The 19,768-nt window shown below is 34.8% G+C and overlaps 1 protein-coding gene across 2 annotated transcripts in view; it reads right to left on the reverse strand.

Annotated features, from left to right (window-relative positions):
• Positions 1-1,765: 1,765 nt before the first annotated feature.
• Positions 1,766-19,768, reverse strand: part of LOC100788022 (nuclear-pore anchor) — a 33,334-nt gene continuing 15,331 nt past the window's right edge. Inside the window, exons 21-48 of one of the 2 annotated variants that reach the window (XM_026129635.2) lie at positions 19,049-19,151; positions 18,831-18,965; positions 18,632-18,730; positions 18,519-18,560; positions 18,380-18,433; positions 18,069-18,248; positions 17,931-17,978; positions 17,129-17,179; positions 15,777-15,860; positions 15,626-15,700; positions 15,354-15,538; positions 15,170-15,272; positions 13,954-14,070; positions 9,563-9,655; positions 8,810-8,968; positions 8,673-8,726; positions 7,763-7,876; positions 7,535-7,612; positions 7,132-7,281; positions 6,971-7,042; positions 6,106-6,261; positions 5,970-6,023; positions 5,764-5,848; positions 5,592-5,659; positions 5,371-5,499; positions 4,009-4,113; positions 3,650-3,824; positions 1,766-3,473 (exon numbers count right to left, since the gene is read on the reverse strand). In XM_026129635.2, coding sequence (XP_025985420.1) covers positions 2,101-3,473; positions 3,650-3,824; positions 4,009-4,113; positions 5,371-5,499; positions 5,592-5,659; positions 5,764-5,848; positions 5,970-6,023; positions 6,106-6,261; positions 6,971-7,042; positions 7,132-7,281; positions 7,535-7,612; positions 7,763-7,876; positions 8,673-8,726; positions 8,810-8,968; positions 9,563-9,655; positions 13,954-14,070; positions 15,170-15,272; positions 15,354-15,538; positions 15,626-15,700; positions 15,777-15,860; positions 17,129-17,179; positions 17,931-17,978; positions 18,069-18,248; positions 18,380-18,433; positions 18,519-18,560; positions 18,632-18,730; positions 18,831-18,965; positions 19,049-19,151 — 4,141 coding nt within the window. In that variant the 3' untranslated portion in view covers positions 1,766-2,100. Of the gene's footprint in view, positions 3,474-3,649; positions 3,825-4,008; positions 4,114-5,370; positions 5,500-5,591; positions 5,660-5,763; positions 5,852-5,969; positions 6,024-6,105; positions 6,262-6,970; positions 7,043-7,131; positions 7,282-7,534; positions 7,613-7,762; positions 7,877-8,672; positions 8,727-8,809; positions 8,969-9,562; positions 9,656-13,953; positions 14,071-15,169; positions 15,273-15,353; positions 15,539-15,625; positions 15,701-15,776; positions 15,861-17,128; positions 17,180-17,930; positions 17,979-18,068; positions 18,249-18,379; positions 18,434-18,518; positions 18,561-18,631; positions 18,731-18,830; positions 18,966-19,048; positions 19,152-19,768 lie in introns of both variants that reach the window. The other variant, XM_006585324.4, reaches the window with a different exon arrangement.

Here is a 19,768-nt window from a genome sequence, read left to right on the forward strand (position 1 = left end):
CTGTGTGACATGTTAGAGACTGTGATCTTGGGAATTTTGAAAGGAGATATGATGTGTCAATTTAGGAACTTGACTAAATTCTTTCTTATTACTTTGCCTTTACCCATTTGGTCAAATAATCAATTGTCACTACGAGGTATTTATTGTTCTGGGCCATAGGAATATTAATGAGTGAAGTTTGGTGAATGGTATAATATGTAAGCAAGCTTGTCATTGAGATTTGTCACAATGCTTTGCATACTTTATTATATCGCACTTCATAGTCGACCAAATATATTAGTTCTTGTGATCTTTTCTTTTCTAATAAAGCTTTTTCCCTCTGGGTGTTGTTCACAAATCCCTTTGTTGGCTTCTGCTTGTGTAATTTGCCTAATACGGGTGTTAAACATTTAAGCAAAAGGCTGGAGTTATTAAGTCGAAATCCCTTATGTTTTAATTATGACAAATTACACACCTGTTGCTTATGGTTCAGTCTTCGTTCCACATTTGTTGACATGTGTCTCTACAGGTGAAAGTCTTAGTCAATGGAGAATAATTGAAAATATGAAGAACTAATTAAGGCTCTAAAACTATCACAAGTTTCTGGGCTATCCTAATCTTACATTGTTGCTAATATTTTGCATTGTTTAGAGGAAGAGATATGTTCTAACTTTGACAAACGAGGAGCAAAGCCAAAACACAAAAAAAAAAATTATAAGGACTAATACCAACCATAATGTGTAGGGACTAATATTTTAACATTCTTGAATTGTGTAATAAGGGGGTTTAGAGGGAATAGAAGTTCTGAAGACTACTTTGATGGTTATGGTGTATGTTGAAAATATCAAATGGTTAATGAATGAAAAAATGGTTTGTGTCCAAGAGATTCAAATGTTGAGCTTGCCCACACTGAAGGAGAATGTCTTATTAACCAATCATAAGCCTCTACGGAAACTTGCTTCAACTCTACCATCTTTTCCCATTTTGCGTGATCATAGCTTTGTATGTAGCAAGCATTATATCTCTAAGCCAAAATCCATAACACATTTCTTAAGAGTGATTAATTTGCCCTTAACATATCTTCGATGCATTATCAACAAAAGGAAAACAATGAACATCTATCTTATACTAAATGCATCGAAGTCAATATTATCGAAACATTATGCATATGCTTTTCAGAAAGTAGAACATTATTGATGGTCACCAACAGTATCACACATCATCAACATTATTCATAATTTCCTAAATCTTAGCTTGCATTATTCCCCCAATAATCCATTATATAACATTAATACCACACATTATCGTATTATTGATATATGTACAAAAAACCCATCAAACTCAACGACCCACACAACTTAACTGCACTAACCTCAAACATTATCAAAACAAACTCTTGAAAACCCTAATCACAAAAAGTGATTTTACAATCAAACCAAATATGCAGAAAATAGAATTCTCAATATTGAATCACAAAATTGGTATAATTTTTTAATGCCATTTGGTTTTCACTTAGTGATGATAACGAAATGATATACCAAAAAAGATATACATACAAAATTTAACTTGCAATGTTTTGTATACTTATTCTTATACTTGATTGATCATACACACTAGCCAATTTTCTAAAGCATCTGTAAAGCAATTTTTAATTGGTTCAAAACTCGAAAAATCATAACGTAAACGTGTAGACCTTCTATTGTGTCTAGATAATAACGGGACATAATTAAATAAAAAATGTGAATTCTTTTATATCTAATACCATGGAACGAATTCATGTATCACCTTCCAAAGAATAGATTCCATGCCCATTCATGATTCTATGAAATGAAATGAGTGAAAAACAACGTTGGTATTCAAATTTTTCCCAACATAAACACCCCCTCGGGAAATGAAAGCTAAATAAAACCACAATTCCCGCATATCTAACATGATGTAAGTCCTACCAAGTAAATTGAGGCAAAATTAAATAGGTAAGGGGAGAAATGAGTGAAAAGCAAAATTGTATTTACATGACGAAAACTGATAACCAATTTGCACCTAACTGGTCTATACTGTCTTCGTCAGACTAAGGGAGAAGTTTACAACCCTAAGTCAAATCACAGACGGTGAATTTGTTGTTCATTGATCACTGCCAGGTGGTGGAGGTGGTCGGCGTACTACTCCCCTACCTCGACCAACTCGACCACGGGGAGCACCGCCTCTTCCACGACCTCTAAGGGTAGAAGAAACCAACCCAGCCTGTCTCATTTGAGCCCTTTCCCGTGCTCGCTCTGATAAATTTATGGTTGTTGAAGTACTACCAACAGGTGATGCCTGCTTTGTCTCTTCTGTTTCAGCGGGGGCACTAGGGGTCCCTTGCCTTGGAACAGGTAAGTTCACTTTAGAGGAGCTACTCTCTGCAACAGTGCTTGTCGAAGTAGCAGTCTCACTCGCAACAGGCTCAGCCACTTGATCGCTCTCAGCTGATATTGGTTCGTTGACATCAATCAACTTGTCAGAACCATCAGCAGCCTCCTCTACCAAGTCACCCTCATCATTCTTATCATCACTTGAAAGCTCAGGAGAATTAATCTCACCAGCCTCTAGAGCATCATCATCAACCCTAGCTGGGGAACGTTCAGGAGTTGCAGCAGACTCAGATTGACCTTCCCGAGATTCTTGGTTTTCCGCAATGTTAGACAAATCACTAGCACCCTCTAGATCTCCAGTATCTGGCATCAATTCTCCCTCTTCTCTCTCACCACTGGGCGCCAATGTTGACTGCTGATTGTCTGGGTCTGTCTGATTCCTCTGCATCTCATCAGACAGCACTTTTGTTTCAGCAGATTGATCTTGATTCTCTTCTAAAGTTCCAGTTTTGTCAGCTTGTAATTCCTCTTGACCAGTACCATCCAAGTGCCGTGGATCTTTGGATTCCTCATCATTCCCGACAGCAATTTCACCATCTTCATTTTGAGCTTCACCAACCTCCTCATTTTGGCATTGGGGCATGTCACTGCTATCAAATAATTCTTCAGTGACAGGGTGGCTGCCAGTAAATTCTAGAATTGCAGCAGGTTGTTCTTCTGTATTCTCTTCTAGGGACTCAGATCCTTTTGACTTCTTCAAGACATCAGAGCTCTTCTCACCAGGTGCAACTGATTCTTCACGTAATTCAGAAGTGGAGGTAGGAGCAACACGCTTACGAGCCAATTGTTGAGATGATTGAACAACATTACTAGTATCTGTGTCACTAGACTGCCCAGGCTTGCCCCCAGGTCCTTCAGCATCAGACATTTCTGTGTCACCACCTTGAAGCTCCTCAGGTCTTTTCTCACTTTTCTCTAGTAGTTTAGGCCTGACCAATCTCCTACCTGTTCGACGAGTTTCAACACTAGCTTTGGGTAATGCAAGTCTTTTCTCACTTTCTCCAGTGGCTTTAGGTGGTAAACCGCTAACTCCAGGGGCCGCTAAAGATGCAATGCCTTGGGATTGAGGATGTACAAGAGAACCTGTCATGTTGTAGTCAATCCATTAATATAGCCAGAGGTACAAGGTTAGATTATGTAGAGAACCACTACTAGTAATTCTTGAAAACTGCATTCTCTGTCTAAGATCATTATTCTACTTTTCTTTAATAGCACTTATTCAACAAACTTGATCTGCACAACATTATAAATGAAATAACCTGTAGCAGCGGCTGAACCATCCGTAATTGTTGCTGCATCTCCAAGATTACCGCGACCTCCAAGCTCCCGAAATACTGACTGAGCTTCCTTTTCAAAACTTTCCACAGCAGATATGTAAGGAGCAGCAAAGTCATCGACATTGGATCCAGAAAGAAGTTGAACCACATTTGAACCCTAGAAAAATCATACAAAAACAAAAGGAGGATAAAGAGTGCCGCTCTAAAATAATTGACTAAAACATATAAGCAAGTGATGAGGCCTCAGAACATAATCATAAAAAATAACCCCTGCGGGCTAAACCATGTCTATCTGTTCAACATTAGTTTGATTGCAAAATAAACCAATTTTGAATCATTACCTCAGGAAGATTGCCAATAACAATCTTAAGCTTTTCAACTTCATCAGATAACCTTTTCAGAGACTCCTTATACCTCTCAATTTCAATAATCAATTTTATTTTCTCCTGAAAGTAAATAAATCAATAAAAGGAGTGAAGAAAATACATAATATATCTTATGGTCGAAGAACTGGACAAGCAATATGTATTTGCATCTCAAAAGTTGAAGGATAAGCTTAATAACTTCTAAAGGCACACACACACGCACATACGAGTACTGCAAATACAGATAGCTTAGGCGAATTCGATGGCCTAATTCTTTCACTCTGAACTTGAAACATTTCACCTCTAAAATATAATCCTCATAAATCATTGTAACAAGCAAAGAAACGAAAACTGCATTCTTCCGATACTACTATAAAGAACAATTACATTTGCATCACTGTATGTAAGCAATTGAGACCAGAAGTAACACAGAAGGTACTTGGACATGAATCACAGTTTATACAAGTAATAAAGGCAAAAAAACTTACAAAAAAAAAAAACAAACAAACATGAGCACTCAATTGAGTCAAATTTTCATGAAAAACATTCTGAAAATTATATGCACATGAGCAATCTCACTAAACATTATCCTTTCTGCATTGAAGTAGAGGAAATTTCAAGACTTAAGAGCTAAGACAACATTGAACCTAGCTAGATTTTGGTTTAAAAGCAGAAGTTCAACAATTGATTGTGGGGGCAAGAAATGGATTTATTCTCCACACAAAATATTTTTACCCACCTTTTTCCTAATAACTTAGTCACCACCAATCATATCCCACAAAGGGGTAGGGGCAGCTACAAGGGTCCAAAAAATAATAGGTTCTATTAAAACCAAAATTTAAATAATTCCATTATGAGAAGGTATTTCAACTATTACTCCCTCTGGTCTCAAATATAAGAAAGAAAAATGTCACAATAACTAGAAAGTTAGTTAATCACATTTAATTGCATCAATTTCAATTAAAAAATAATTTTTACCCTAACTTACCCTTCATTGGAACTTGGTATCAAGAATAAGAAAGAGACATTGAAACTAGCACCTCAATTAAATGAAGGGTATTTTAGAGATAGTAGCATTAAATAACGTAAAGTTAGTTGAAATTTTCTTATATTTGAGACGAAGAAAAAGGTTTTTTTCTTATATTTAAGACTAGAGGGAGTATACCATAATCATTGAATACCCTTTAGCATATGCAAGTCAGTAAAGCCAGGGAGTAAAATTTTCGTTTTGTTGAGCAAATATGGTAACAGGTACAAACCGTACAAGAAATTTAAAACAAATAAGTTGCTAAAAGGTACAAGACAAAAAAAGCAAGCGGGGGTGGGTAAAGGCGGAACCTGTTCAACATTGTTGTAAGAGTCCTTTATGGCCTTTTCAGTCTTCAGTCGTCTACTTCTCTCTAAACGACTCTCTTCCTTCTCCTTCTTTAATTCATCTCTCTGTCTCTCCAGATGTTTCTCCAGAATCTAGGAAACAGAAAATGACAAGCAAAATTAAGACAAAAAGGGTTGCCGCAAAAGGAAAGGGAGAAAAATCAAAACCTCTGTTCCAAATGAACCTGTATTCTTGTGTCCTTTTCCTCCTTCATCGCTTGTTCACCTGTTGTATCACATGTTGACCTTTTCCCTGATATATACCATTAAAATTTAACAATAAATTCCAGCCACAATAGCAGATTAGAAAAAAATATAAACAGACAGCAAGGGAGAGATTAGGAAAAAAAATATTACCTTGTTTAATTTCATCTAATTGCCTAGAAAGTTGTTGGTTCTCTTTCCCTAGGTCTTCCTTTTCCCTTGACAAAACATCAATCCTCTTCTAGAAAAGGATGGTAGGAAAAAAAAAGCAATGTGAATATATATATATATATATATAAAGAAATATACAACCATCCAAAGAACTCTATCCATTTTCCAAGATAAGAATTTCCATGCACCTTAAACTGAGCCAGCAGTTTCCTATGCTTCTCCGAATCAAGTTTTAGGTTAGCCTGTTTTAATCACAGCACAACAAAATGTTAATAAACAAAATATTTCTTCAAACATCAAAGGTAGAGAGAGTATCTCAGAGACCTCATTATGCAGAATGTCATTAATTCTCTTCTCTCTCTCTGCTAGCTCCAATCGGCAGTTTGAAAGATCTTTCTCTAGGCATGAAACAGAATCCTGCTTTTCTGATAGACTTTTACCAAGTTCCTCAATCCGAGCATCTCTCTCTCTTAGTTTATCCTAATGAGATAAAGTATAAATATAATAAATTCTAGAAAAGATACTGACAACTCACTTCAAATTGAGTACAATAAATAGAAATCTAACAATGTTATTTCTTTCTGTGAGTGTGTATCTATCTATCTATCTAAGAAAACTTGAAGTTTCTTGCAAATTTCAAAACTGCTCGATCTGATTTTTAGCTCTATTGGTATTCCAAATATAGTTATAATTTTTGGGAATGGAATTATATGTTCTCCTATGTGTGCTGTTCAGCAATGGAATTATATGTTCCCCTATATGTGCTGTTCAGCAATGGAAGATTGCAAATTTCAAAGAAAATAGCATCACAAAACTATAATTAGAAAAGGAGAAGAGGATCGGCAAAACAAAGATTGCTTGATTCGATCTCCCGCTTTAAGCTTAATCGAGTGACAAAAAGTAGACAATGGAAGGAGAAACGAAAGTCCAGAAAGAACAATTTGAATCTCAATTCTACCATAGATCTTCAAAATGAATAGCATGATTTTATTTAGGATGGAGTCCATGGTAGTTTTGATATAGGCCGACCAAGTTTGATAACCAAGTAATCTTAAATTACTGAACAAGCCAACTTTAGATAACAGATTTTATGTATGCGAAAAGGAACACCAAACATGTATTAAATGATAAACTGTGCTAGACAACTTCAAGGTTGAGAGATGCCAGAATATTCATTAAAATGAACAACCTGGATTTCTCTAGCAAGTTTCTTCACTCGATCATAATCCTCAACATCAACATTTTTACTCCTTTCAAGCAACTGAAAAAAAAAAAAAGAAAAATAATGTAGATCAAAGACACAGTAATACATTATAATATTTTTTTTGTCAAGGTTTGAAAAGAAAATACCTCAGAAACCTTCTTATTGAGATTATCTTTTTCCATTTTTAATGTTCCAATTTCTTTCTTATGGCGCTGAAGCTCAATTTCTCTTTCCCTCAGGAGATTCTCTAGGTTCTCTGTCTCAGCTCTAACCTTTTGTGCTAGTTCACGCAATTTCTAAGCCAAGAAAGTTGTGTATCAGTAACAGAAAAATACTAAACAATGCAACAGATTTTATCAAAATATATTTTAACATAAACTACATCATGCTAGTATGACAAGTCAATACAGATAAGTTTATGAAGCAAGAGGATAGATGGGGGGAATACAAAAAACTTTTTTCCTAGCCTATTAGTACGCAACGTTTTATTGAACTCTATGCGTTGAAATAACAACAAAATGGGAATAGGTAATCGGCAAAGCCATATACCTGACATTCCTCAAAATTGTGTTTATTTTCTTCCCTGAGCTGCATGTTACTCTCACGAAGTAAGTTCAATTCTCTGACCTGCAAATGATTTTAAAAAATCAGCTCATCATTGGATTCAACATAACATCATTAGGAAACACTTCAGTGAAAAATATCAACTTATTATGTCATCAAGAAACAAGCCATAGATAATGAAGAAAAGTGGGTTGTGATGATAGGATTCTCCACCTGAAGCTGCAATGCTTTGAACTCCTCTTCGGTAAACAAAAATGATCTTGATTTTGCACGCTCAGTTTCTAGTGATGCATGTGCAGACTCTGCTGCCTTCAAAGCACTCTCATGCTACAGAAAACCAAGGGATACGATAAGATTATACCATTAAATACACAGAATAAATTCATACATGGTGACAAGAAACTGAATTCAAAAAGTCAAGTTTATTATAAGGAGCCTTCACCAAAAAGAAATACGGACCCTTCACCAAAAAGAAATACGGACCCTTCACATGAACAGGATCTTTCCAAAATATAAATAATAAAATGAAGTCTTTTATATCCATATGAGTTTCAAATGCCAGCATAAACGCGAAAAAGCAAAAGACTATTGTTACAACTGATTTTGTATAACTAAACAGTATATTAGCTCTTTTTGGCGGTGAACATCAGAAGGGGAGAGGCAGCTGTTAAAATAGCGTCAGAAACCAAAATATACAGCAACATCCACATCCAGGGCCTCAGGCACCAGTAACACTAGAGATGATGAATCTCTTTGAAACAAGAGTTGGGAATTTTTTCATGGGATAAGTTATACAGAAAAGGCAAGAAAATACAATAACAAAATCCCCAACCCCATCCGCAAATCCTTAAAAATCCAAATACAATTATCACCACTTCAAATTTGCAGAGAAATAGCGACTGGAAAAGAGATTGGGTTGAGTTACAGATAAATCTATCCGTGAAGATTGAAAGAGAAGGTATTACTTGTGTCAGCCAACTGGTGCAATTTGGAATAATATATTAGGTAATAAACAGTAATATAAATATAAGAAGAATTTTATATAAATATTAATTATGAATACTTGATAAATAATTTATTCTTTATCTTGGAAGAAACATAAGAAAGAAGTACAAAATTTTACCTGTGACTGTAGTCGCAGCTTCTCTTGTTTTAACAATGAAACTTCTGTTTCTGCCTGTAGAAGTACAGAAACATTATTAGATAACCATGAGATAAACATACAAATAGAAGGGAATTCAATAAGACACAGATATGTACAATTTCTTTGGAACGTCTGAGATAATTAATCACGTTTTGAAGACCAGCATCACCAAAGGCATCTGCACTACTACTTCCAGATGAAATACCAGCAGCGTTACGCTCCTTCTCGGCCCATTGAATATGAAAAGCCTCAAGTTGACTATGTAGTATTTTATTCTGAAAAATGTAAACAAAAATTATGAAATAGAATGATAGCAACTAGTACGGTACAATAATAGGTGTAGGAAATCACTGCAAGCAAACATGATGTCATAAGCAGTTCTGACTTCTATGCAATAAAAACCCTCAGCATACAAATCATCAATGCATCTCCCACCATGGCAAAATTTCCAAAACTATACACATAACTCACCAAAACAAATGCAATTGAACAGACAGGAAATCAACATATGGAATAGGAATCCTCCAAAAAGAGAAGAGGAAATTAACATAAGAAAATGAAAATGAAAATGAAAAGACATAAAGGGAGCAACATTGTCCAATCCCAGACAAACTCAAACAATACCTATACCAGTTGTACATTAATAATAACATTAACAATATTAATAACTCATTTCCCAGATGAATCAAATTAGAGACCAAAAAATTTTGACAGTAAGGAAACAATCATGTAGCATTCATTCAATATTATATTAACATAATAAACCTGATATGTAAGCATCACTAATACATAATCAACAGTTAACTGCAAAAGATTTCCTTTTGTACTGAAGCACATAAAAAATAGTCAAGAAAGATATTCTCAATCACCTGTTCATTGATTTCATTGTATTTCTTCTCAGCATCATTCCTAGACTTCTCTAGTTGTACCTTCTCATCTTCCCACTTAGCCTTTAGTTCATTCTGTCAAACACATGAATCATAATTTAAAACTTGTCAGATTTATATTCATGATATGAAAAGCAACCCATAAAAAAAATAGGCAGAGACAAAACAATTGGTACAAATCCAAAAATGACATGAAGAACAAGGGAAAACAGGTAAAGTAGCATGTATTCAAGGTTGAAGGGGAAAATGACAAGTGCGAAAGCAAACCAGTATATCAATAAACATTTCTTTCATACTTATTTTCCATAGCTCACATCGGCATATCCTCAGGCAATAATAAATTATATATCTAGAGGAATTAGCAATAACAGAAAGAGCTTGGCCCAATGGGACAGAGTAAACATGTTGGGGCCAGGTTGCTTCTTATTACTCTCAAAAGACTCAACCTTCATTCTTCTTTGTACCTTATATTGTTCTGTTTGTACTACATTATTTAATATCAATGTGGGATCAACATCACACCTCTGTCATGTCTTGTACTGGACATCTCGACCGTGAAGTTTGCAGAACTAGACATCGACAGGTGATCCAATAATGGGTGGTCCAATAGGCTCAAAAACAATAGTTAGGATAGGCTATACTACTATCTTAGAATTTAGATTTAGACCTAAAATAACCCGAAAGAAAGATCAAGAGGTGAGAGATGCCCCCACATAAATACTTTATTTTAGTCATACCAGTAGTCAATGTGGGATCTCTGATTGAGGCAACTATACTATATAGCTAGAAAGTAAAAATAATAATCAATTACCATCATACATTCTGGATGCACAAATCGAATATAATGATTTTCAATGAATCACATATATTGACCACTACATTGCAATCACACTTTAATAGTTGTATGTACATTATCAGCAAAATTCCTAGGATTAATGGTACTTAACTAGAATATATGAAAATATCTTATCATATCCTTTAGCCACCATCTTTCTTTATCTTATCATGAATTGTTTTCCTTATTAGCTAATATTTGAATTAATATCAATTCGGCATTTATATATCTTTTATCACTTTTTTCTTCCTCAAAATATGGAATCCCTCCCTTGATATCTAAAACTATACAACTTCATAGTATCATAACGATACCATCTTCCCTGACTTGTGATTTACAATTTCATTGTATCCTAAAAATATGGAATTGTTTTGTTTTCAATAACTTTCCCTTTAATTCCAAGAAGTCCTTTATCGTGCTGTATTCTTAATCCGGCTAGTTTAGATATCATCTATCACGATTTGTTTTCCTAATTGGCTAATATTTGAGTTCATATCTCTTAAAATTTGAACTTAGGCCTAATGCAACCCCACAAAACCAGGTTGCAAGGTGAGGACTGCCCAATCATTATAAGCTCTATTTAAGCCATATCTCTAGTCAATGCGGGACAAAACCATCAACCTAAAGGTTGCAATTAATGCAGTCCAAAGAGGCCACTGATAAGGCAGGCTAGGGGTGACTGCAATTAAAGGCAGCTTCCCAACAATATTTTTTTTTTTTGGAAGGCAAAAGTATATATATTAATAATAAGCTGAACAGTACCAGAGGTACTGAAGACTGATACAAGGCACAAAAGTGCGACCTTCCAAAAAGTAAAAACAACCCAACAATAAACCCATCACAGGACCCCAATACAACTAAACAGAAATTTAACCAAAGGCCATCATAAGATTGGTAGACCAATGGTTAAATGTTGTATTGAAACCTTTCTCTCCATATTTTAACCAGGACCAGGCTAGGATTAATGCATCATCCATCATAAAACTATATAACTCAACATGCTATCATAGCAATACCATCCTCCATGACCTTTGGTTTACGACAACATTGTCTATGTTTATCAAAATATGTAATTGTTCTGTTTTCAATAACTTTCCCTTAATTCCAAGAAGTCCTCTATCATGTTGTATTCTTATTCCAACAAATTTAGGTATCTCCAATTCTCCATTATCTGTTTTTCTAATTGGCTAATATGAGTTAGCATCTTTTAGCATTTATGCGTAGGGCTTAATGCAGTACGATACTCAATGGTATCATAGCAAAATTTTCTCTCTCAATATCTAAAACTATAATATATAACTTCAACATGGTATCCTAGCAATATGATACTCGATGACCTATGGTTTACAATTTCATTGTCATTTTCTTAAAATTTTGGAATTATTCTATTTTCTATAACTTTTTCCTTAATTCCAAGAAGTCATCTATTGTTTTGTATTCTTATTCCGACAAGCTTATATCTCTCTCTTATCGTGACCTGTTTTCCTAATTGGCTAATAATTGAGTTAATTAATATCTCTAAGAATTCGGGCTTAGGGCATAATGCAACCCCATAAAATCCGCTTGCAGGGAGAGGATTGTCCAAGTTTTACAAACTCTAAGGCGATGTCAGACTGAAGCACCCCCCTTGAGGCTGAAATTAAAGCAAAGAGGCTACAACTAAAGTGAGGTAAGAGTGAATGCAATAAAAACGGCTTTCCAACACTCCCCTTCACACTTGGGCTACCAGCCTGAATCATAGAAAATACAATTGGTCCAACAATAGATCTAGGATAGGCTCTAATACAATCCAACAAAACCAACTTGTAAGGTGAGGACTAATCGAGCTTTAGAAGCTCTATTTAATCCATATCTTTAGTCGATGGGGGACTGAACCACCACTCTTAAGGCTGCAATTATGGAAGACCCCAAAGAGGATGCTATGGTGGGCTAGAGGTGACCGCTATTAAGGCGACTTTCCAACAATATCAACTCGGTGTTTATTTATTTTCATCATTTTTTCTCCCTCAATATCTAAAACTATGTAACTTCAACATGGTATCATAGCAATACCATCATCCCTCCACAACCTACGGTTTACAATTTCATTGTCATGTTTCTAAAAATATGAAATTGTTCAGTTATCAATAACTTCCACCTTAATTCCAAGTCCTCTTTTGTTTGTGTTGTATCCTTATTCCAACAAGTTTAGATCTCCCTTTTTTTGCTACCACTGTTGATGCTCTGTTGTGGACTTCGTCCCTTTGCCACACTTGCCTGTTCTATGTCCAGATTTGGGCTCAAATCCCCAATTTCAGACCTTTTGTTGGGAGTCTCCTCCAGCAATTTCATCCTTTTGTTTTACTACACATCCACTGCCTCACATGGATTTTTGGATGCACCCCGATGTTTTTGCTTTACTGTTGTTCAGCGCTCACTGATTTTGTTGACCTAGTTTGGTCTTTGAATCTCTCTTGGAAAATCCACTTGGGGCAGCTGTTGCCTCATTTTTCGTTTGTTATGTCCCTCTTGTTTTGATTTCTTAGGAGTTGTGGATTGCTTCCTATGTCCTTGGTTGCGGCTGAATTTGGTTTATTAAGCCCCTTCTCTTTTTTGGCTTTTGTTTCTCACAGGTATCTTACTTCGAGTCTATCTTGTACAAGGTAAAGTCGCACTAAATGTAGACACCTCTCCCAACAGGGATTTGAACCTTGGTTTGCCACGGTGTGATGGACTTGCCCCTTCCACTATACCCAACCCACGTTGGTTAGTTGTGTCCCTCTAGTTGCTTGGTGGTTGTGCTCAATTTCAAGATTGCTCTAACCCTAACCTCTAGGTTTTGGGCTTGTTTGTTTTCCATATAAGAAAAAAGATTATTTGTAATAAGATTAAAGCTTATTAAGCTTTAACTTGAGGGAGAGTGCTAGAATATATGAAAATATGTTATCATATCTTAGATAATCCTTTAGGATTCATATGTTATTTCATCTTTCTCTCATCATGATTTGTTTCACTAATTAGCTAGATTATTAGCATAGAGAAGGATTAATACAATGGATTACACACACATACATATAACAAATGAAACAATAAATTATAATGCATCTCAGTCAATATCAATTCAGCTTTTGATGATCTTTTATCTCTTTTTCTCCATCAATAACTAAAACCAAATGCTTCATTTTAGAACATGTCCACTCATAACTTACAAAACAAACAACTACTCCTTTATTCTCAGGTACATGTGTGTCTAACTTCAAATAAAATTAATAAATAGTTCATGGGAAGAAAAAAATCACTAGGATTTAAGCTATTGAATCCTTTTAAAACTACTTGACACTCAAAAAGTAAAGCAGTAGAAGAAATTGTATGTTAATCTGATGATAATCAACCAAAACAGCAAAAATCAAAGCAACAAACGTACCATAAGGGCTACAACAAACACCTCAGAAACTAAAAAAAATATAAACAGAGAAAAATTAAATGTACTGGTGCTGAAGTATTGAAAAAGAAGCAGATAATAAATCTATAATTATGAATTGAATAGGAAAATTTTTACATTTTCAATTTTCTGAGTATTGGCTAGTTTCCGTAACTCAGATGCCTCCTCCTGCAGCAAGGCTAGTGCTTCAGATGTTTTTGTCAACTCCTGAATAGTTTCGGACTGGAGAACAACCTGAACAACAAGAAACATCTAAGATTAAAAACAATGAAAAGAAATTGAAATAAGCAAAGATAACGCAATATATTGTATCCAACAGCTTCCAAAATTGGTTAGAAAAAACATATTCACATCCTCAAAGATTAATAATTCAGATAACAATGAATGGATTTCAGCATGAATTACACTTTCATAAGCACATTAAGCAGGCAAACTATTAATTTATTTGACATAAGAAATTTTATTTGAGAAACAACATGATATAGGAATACAAAAGGTCACGGTAAAATATATGCTCAACAAGGACAAAGTGATATAGGAATACATTAAGTAGTCTGTTCCAGATCATGACGCAAAGTGGCCGGTCCCAAAAATTGGATTGCGGGATGGCTGCTATTTTAATTATATATATTATATTTCTTATTATTGTATTCATTTTATTAAATTATTACATTTTTTATTTAAATATCTTTTGTTTATGCATATTATTATATTTTATATATTTGTCTGTTATCTTCACAAAAAATATATATATGTTTCTGTTATATAATAAATAATTATGTACCACCTTCATTTCACAGCTCCACCGCCATCGTGGCCACTCCGGCCATTATTAACTACTATGGACAAAACAAAAGGAAAAAAAATAGAAGACAAATAAAAGAAACTCCTAAAAAACCGAGTGATAATTCATACAGTGATAGAGTAAAAGCTGAGACAGCTCTCTGACTCAGCATTACAGTAAGAATAGCTAACAGCTGTCATTTCTGTTGTGACAGCTGGAGTTAGTTAGTTAGAGCTTGGCTTTTAGTGGAAGCTAGCTTCTGTATATATATCTGAGTTCTAAGCTCTCTCTGAATAAGAATTAGATTCAACACTGAAATAGAATTCATCTTTTCTCTCTCTTCTCTGGTTTCTTTACACAGTCAATGAATAAAAAACATCAAATTAAATATTTTACAGCTAGTTGAATCTAAATATTATAATATCAGTCAAATGAAAATGGTAAAATCAGATTGGTCAAAAATCAGACGGCCAAGCAAACTCATCATGCAACTAGATTCATGCAACAGTTTAATCAAATAAGCATATTTTAAGAACCATGTCCATGTACCTGTCTTTCATAATTGGTTTGAGCTGCCCGCCATTTCTGATGTTCCCTGTCCAGTTTTTCTTTTAAACCCGAGATCTGAATTTCCATTGCAGAAATTTGAGAACTACACACACAAAAAAAAATGTAAGAGATGTGAAACCAACTAGCAGTAAATTTAACAGTGCAGCACCATGATACAACTTACGATTTGGTTAAAATTTCTTCTTTAAGATTTGTGATTTCAGCCATAGCAGATGTAAGAGCCTCTTCCTTTCCCACAGTTTCAGAAGCAACTTCTTCATATTTCAAAGAAGATTTATTTTCAAGCTCTAACATCTTGTCTCTTAGTGACTTAAGTTCAGATTCCAGATCTTTCTTTCCATTGTCAGCCTATTTTGTTAACAAGACAGAAAAAATACATGTAAAATAGAAAAATTGACTGGAAAACATATTTGAAGATTCAATATGCTAGAATACCTCTATTTTAAACTTCTCATGCGCCTTTTCTATCTCTTTCAGTGCATCTTCATTCACCTCAGCAATGCTCTTATACTTCATTGTAAAATTTAAACACAGGAAGTTAGTTTAATTACAAATTAAATATAATTCGTTTGAAAATAATAATAACCTGCAGCATGTGGGCTTTGTTGGCATGAGCTTCCTCTTTCCACTTTTCAATTTCGTCCTTTGCCTTTTGCAATTCAGCAACAACCTAGAGATTAAGTTGGGGGAGAAAATGTCAAGCACAATCACAGGTGTAGTTTTTGCAGAGCAAATTAAACAGAAAACAAAGTAGAAGGGGCACTCCTGCAAATCTTTTCTAGCACAACTCATTTGAGCTATTAGAGATAGCTTACCATTGTAGCTGATTTACTTATAGTTAATAACATTGTTTAGGTTCCTTCTCTTATAATTACTGATCACCACTGTAGAGTCTTCAACAACTCCCTAAGAAAATCCTTTTTAAAAAAACTGCTCTCTCTCTCTGGCTTACTTTCTCTCAGTTTCTCACTGTCCAAACAGTGCAGTAATTCTTAACACATAGCAGTGGTACATTTTTATTTGATTTATTTCCTTTAGCTTAGAACTCATTCCCTTCTACACTGTGCATTGGCTACATGTATCAAGTGATGCCACTGCATTCTTGTCAAAAAACATATCTTTCAAGAGATCATTTATATTGGGAAAAACTCATGTCCCACATTAACTAGAGATAAGGCCAAGATAGAGTATATAAGTGAGGTGCAACCCTCACCCCAAGAGCTAGCTTTTGGGGTCAAGTTAGGCCCAAACCCACATTTTAAGAATTTAGATCTGAACCCTTTTAGTGGGTTCACTTTAAGTCTTCTGTGGCCCACTCCTACTTATTGGACTACATCTTAGCAACTCTTCTAACACCAATATTGCTAAGTCTCACGTGTCCAAATCATTCAAGGTGCAATTATACCATCCTAATAGGTACAATTCCCACTTTCAAGTCTCTATTACAACCATTCCAGACCTTGCAAAGGTACCATCCATAGTTTTACAATGACTCATGAGAACCCTAATTCAATTTGTGACATTGAATCTGGAATTCTTTTCCATCATAGACAAATCCAGCCAGCAGGAATCAGGATCTTATTGTGAAGTGACAAACCAAATTTTATTTTTATAATACACAAATTATTGGAAATGAAAAGTTACTCCATCATATAGTACACCAAATGCATCAAAGGAGCACAGTGACATAGGGAACAATTCTAACTGATCATTGAATAGTCCATTTTGCGCACACACCCCTAAAAACACACATCTTTTCTGGGGGCAATACAAGAGTCCCCACACAAGGTCTTGTCATTTGCCCATACTGTTTACTTAACTGACTACTGTGCACACTTCAATAATCTCAACAGATTGGTATATTTCATATTTTCATAACATTGCATAAGAAAGTGTGTAAGACTAAAGTGAAATTGATATATAAAAATGTATGCCCACCTCATCACTTGATAAAGTGGAAGGTCCACTCACTCCACCTATTTCGACAAGCTACATTCAATAATACAGTACGTTAGAATTAAGAGCATAAATATTATCATTGCATGGAAGCAAAACTACTAAAATTGGACTTCCATATAATGGATGCAAAACACTTCTAAATTTCCAGCAGTTATATAACACGTAATGAATCTATTACAAGACACTTGACCATAAGGAGTGGCATCTAGATACTATTAGTACATCATAGAGAAGCAGATGGATTAGAGTTTTAATAATGGTAAAAACAGCCTCTGCATTTGCATGGGTAAGGCTGCATACATTACTCTCCCCAGACCTCAGGGGAGAGTCTCATGCACTAGGTTGCCCTTTTTCTTGTTATGGGTAGCTCGCCAAGCTGTCAGCCTAGCAAGCAATCAGTTTCAATCATTAGATTTCAGTTAGGAATCCAAGTAATGATTCCAACAATGAATGTTAAAGAAGCTGTTAGAAGTTCAGTCAATTCATTCAGATACACAGAATAGAAAATATATATCACATTGTAAACTTTTCATTAACTTTCTCCTGCATCTCTCAGATTCTTGGTCACTCTTTATTTCTATCGCATCTAATAAATTTCTCCTTTCAATGAAAAATAGGAGCCTTAAAATGCCCACAAACATTTTTACTTGGAAATTGGAAATGATATTCAAAGGAAAGTTCTACAAACTAAAACATAAAGAGTGTTAACCCTAATAGTTCTCAAAGAACCACTATCAGCAACACACTTCACAAATTAACAAAACCAATCCCAGAAGCAAACCTTGTCATCCGTGGAACCCATCTTTCTTTGAAGACCAGAGAGTTTTACCTGTGTATAGAGCTTGAAGTTAATATTTACCATTTGTGAAGACTTTAAGAAGAATAAGGTATACAAAAGAGAGCAAAAAAAAACACATACCTCAGCCACAGCAGCCCTTGATTCAGCAGATGCAACTGCACGCAATGCATTAGCTAACTCTTTGCTCATATCCTCAACCTGTCTCAGAGAATTTTTTAGGGTCTGGTCCCGATCTGATGTGAATCTCCGCACATTTTCCCGCTCTTCATTTAACTCTTGCTTGGCCTCAGCCCATTCCCTCTGAAAAGTGAGAAATTATGATAAGCATAACAAAAAACCATGAAAAAACACCAAATATGCACTAGTGAAGGAAACAAAATTATGGTTAACCAAATAGTATTAAGTATTTATAAGGAAACAATAGAACAAACCTCCAATTTCTTTATATATTCTTCTTGCTTAACCCTCTCTGCAGCTCTTGCTTCCTACATTTTTCAAATAAAAAGGAATCATATAGATAGTAATTTTATAGAAACATGAAAATAACACAAGCTGATGATAATAACCTACCCCTCGAACTTCCTCAGTACTCTGTATGGTACTCAAACTAGCCTGCAATAGCAAGTGTAACTGTGTAAGAATATGCAAATTTAAAAAAATTGAAAAATAACAACAATGTTGACCTGCAAACGCTGCACCCTTTCAGACAAACTGCGAACTTCATTGGATGCTCTTTTTTCAGAATTTGATATGACTTCCTTTTCTTGCTTTAAAACTGACAGCTGAAATAATAGTACAGGTCCATAAAAAAAAGGTACATGTCGGCTCAAAAGTTCATAAAATCTCAAATAGCCCGATATTTATAATGAATAAAGTATTAACCTCCAAAGTAAGTTTCCGCGAAAGCTCCTCAGCAGCAATCAATGACTCAGAGCTTTCACGCAATTTTCGTTGGTAGTCAACAACCAGCTGAGAAAACTCAACATTTCTTTCTAAAATGCCTTTGGCTTCAGTTTTCTAAAATGTCATCAGAAATTCATAAATTAGTACAACACAGATATACAAGGACAAAGCACTTAATATTATGGACAAGTAATTGCCTGATGTTCAAATTCTTTCATAATGTCATTAAGTTTCTCTCTAGCAAAATTTGCTTCAAGTGCACTCTTGTCACGTTCTGATCGTAATACAATAATCTCACTCCTGAAGACACAAAATTTCAGATTTAGAACCCATACATTACATGCTATACAGAAAGCATGTAGGTATCTGTAAAAGGATCATGCAAAAATTTAGTAATCCAAATATTATTTCTCTAATGAGCATTAAGATTACTTGGTTATAATTGCTCTAAAAAAATGAAAATAATATGAATCAAAGAATAAAAAAGGGAATATAGTTCTGTGAACAAGAAAAAACTTCATTAATTGTTACAAGGGATTAAGAATAAACAACCTGAAATTATAAAAATCATTGTTACATCAACTACAACTCAAACCAAACAACTTTTTGAGAGTTCCGATAACTGAATTTAAATTACTTCTCCATGGTTAGCAGATTAAAAATTATAAAAGCAGTTTATGTTATTTTATAAAACCAGTAATCAAAAAGGGAAGCCAAGGTGCAAGGTTGGAGTTGTCATCATGTCAGGTAATGCAGCCCTGTCATACACCCACATTAGGATGGACCCTTCCCTAGACCCTGTACACAGCAGGAACTTTATAGAACCATGCTGCAGTTTAGTAGTCTACGTACCTTTTACAGTTAAATTCAGTAGCATATGATTAGGTCAATTATTATAATCTTCTCTTTTCAGCCAA

Source organism: Glycine max, chromosome 8, assembly GCF_000004515.6.
Source record: "Glycine max cultivar Williams 82 chromosome 8, Glycine_max_v4.0, whole genome shotgun sequence".
Classification (NCBI taxonomy): Eukaryota; Viridiplantae; Streptophyta; class Magnoliopsida; order Fabales; family Fabaceae; genus Glycine; species Glycine max.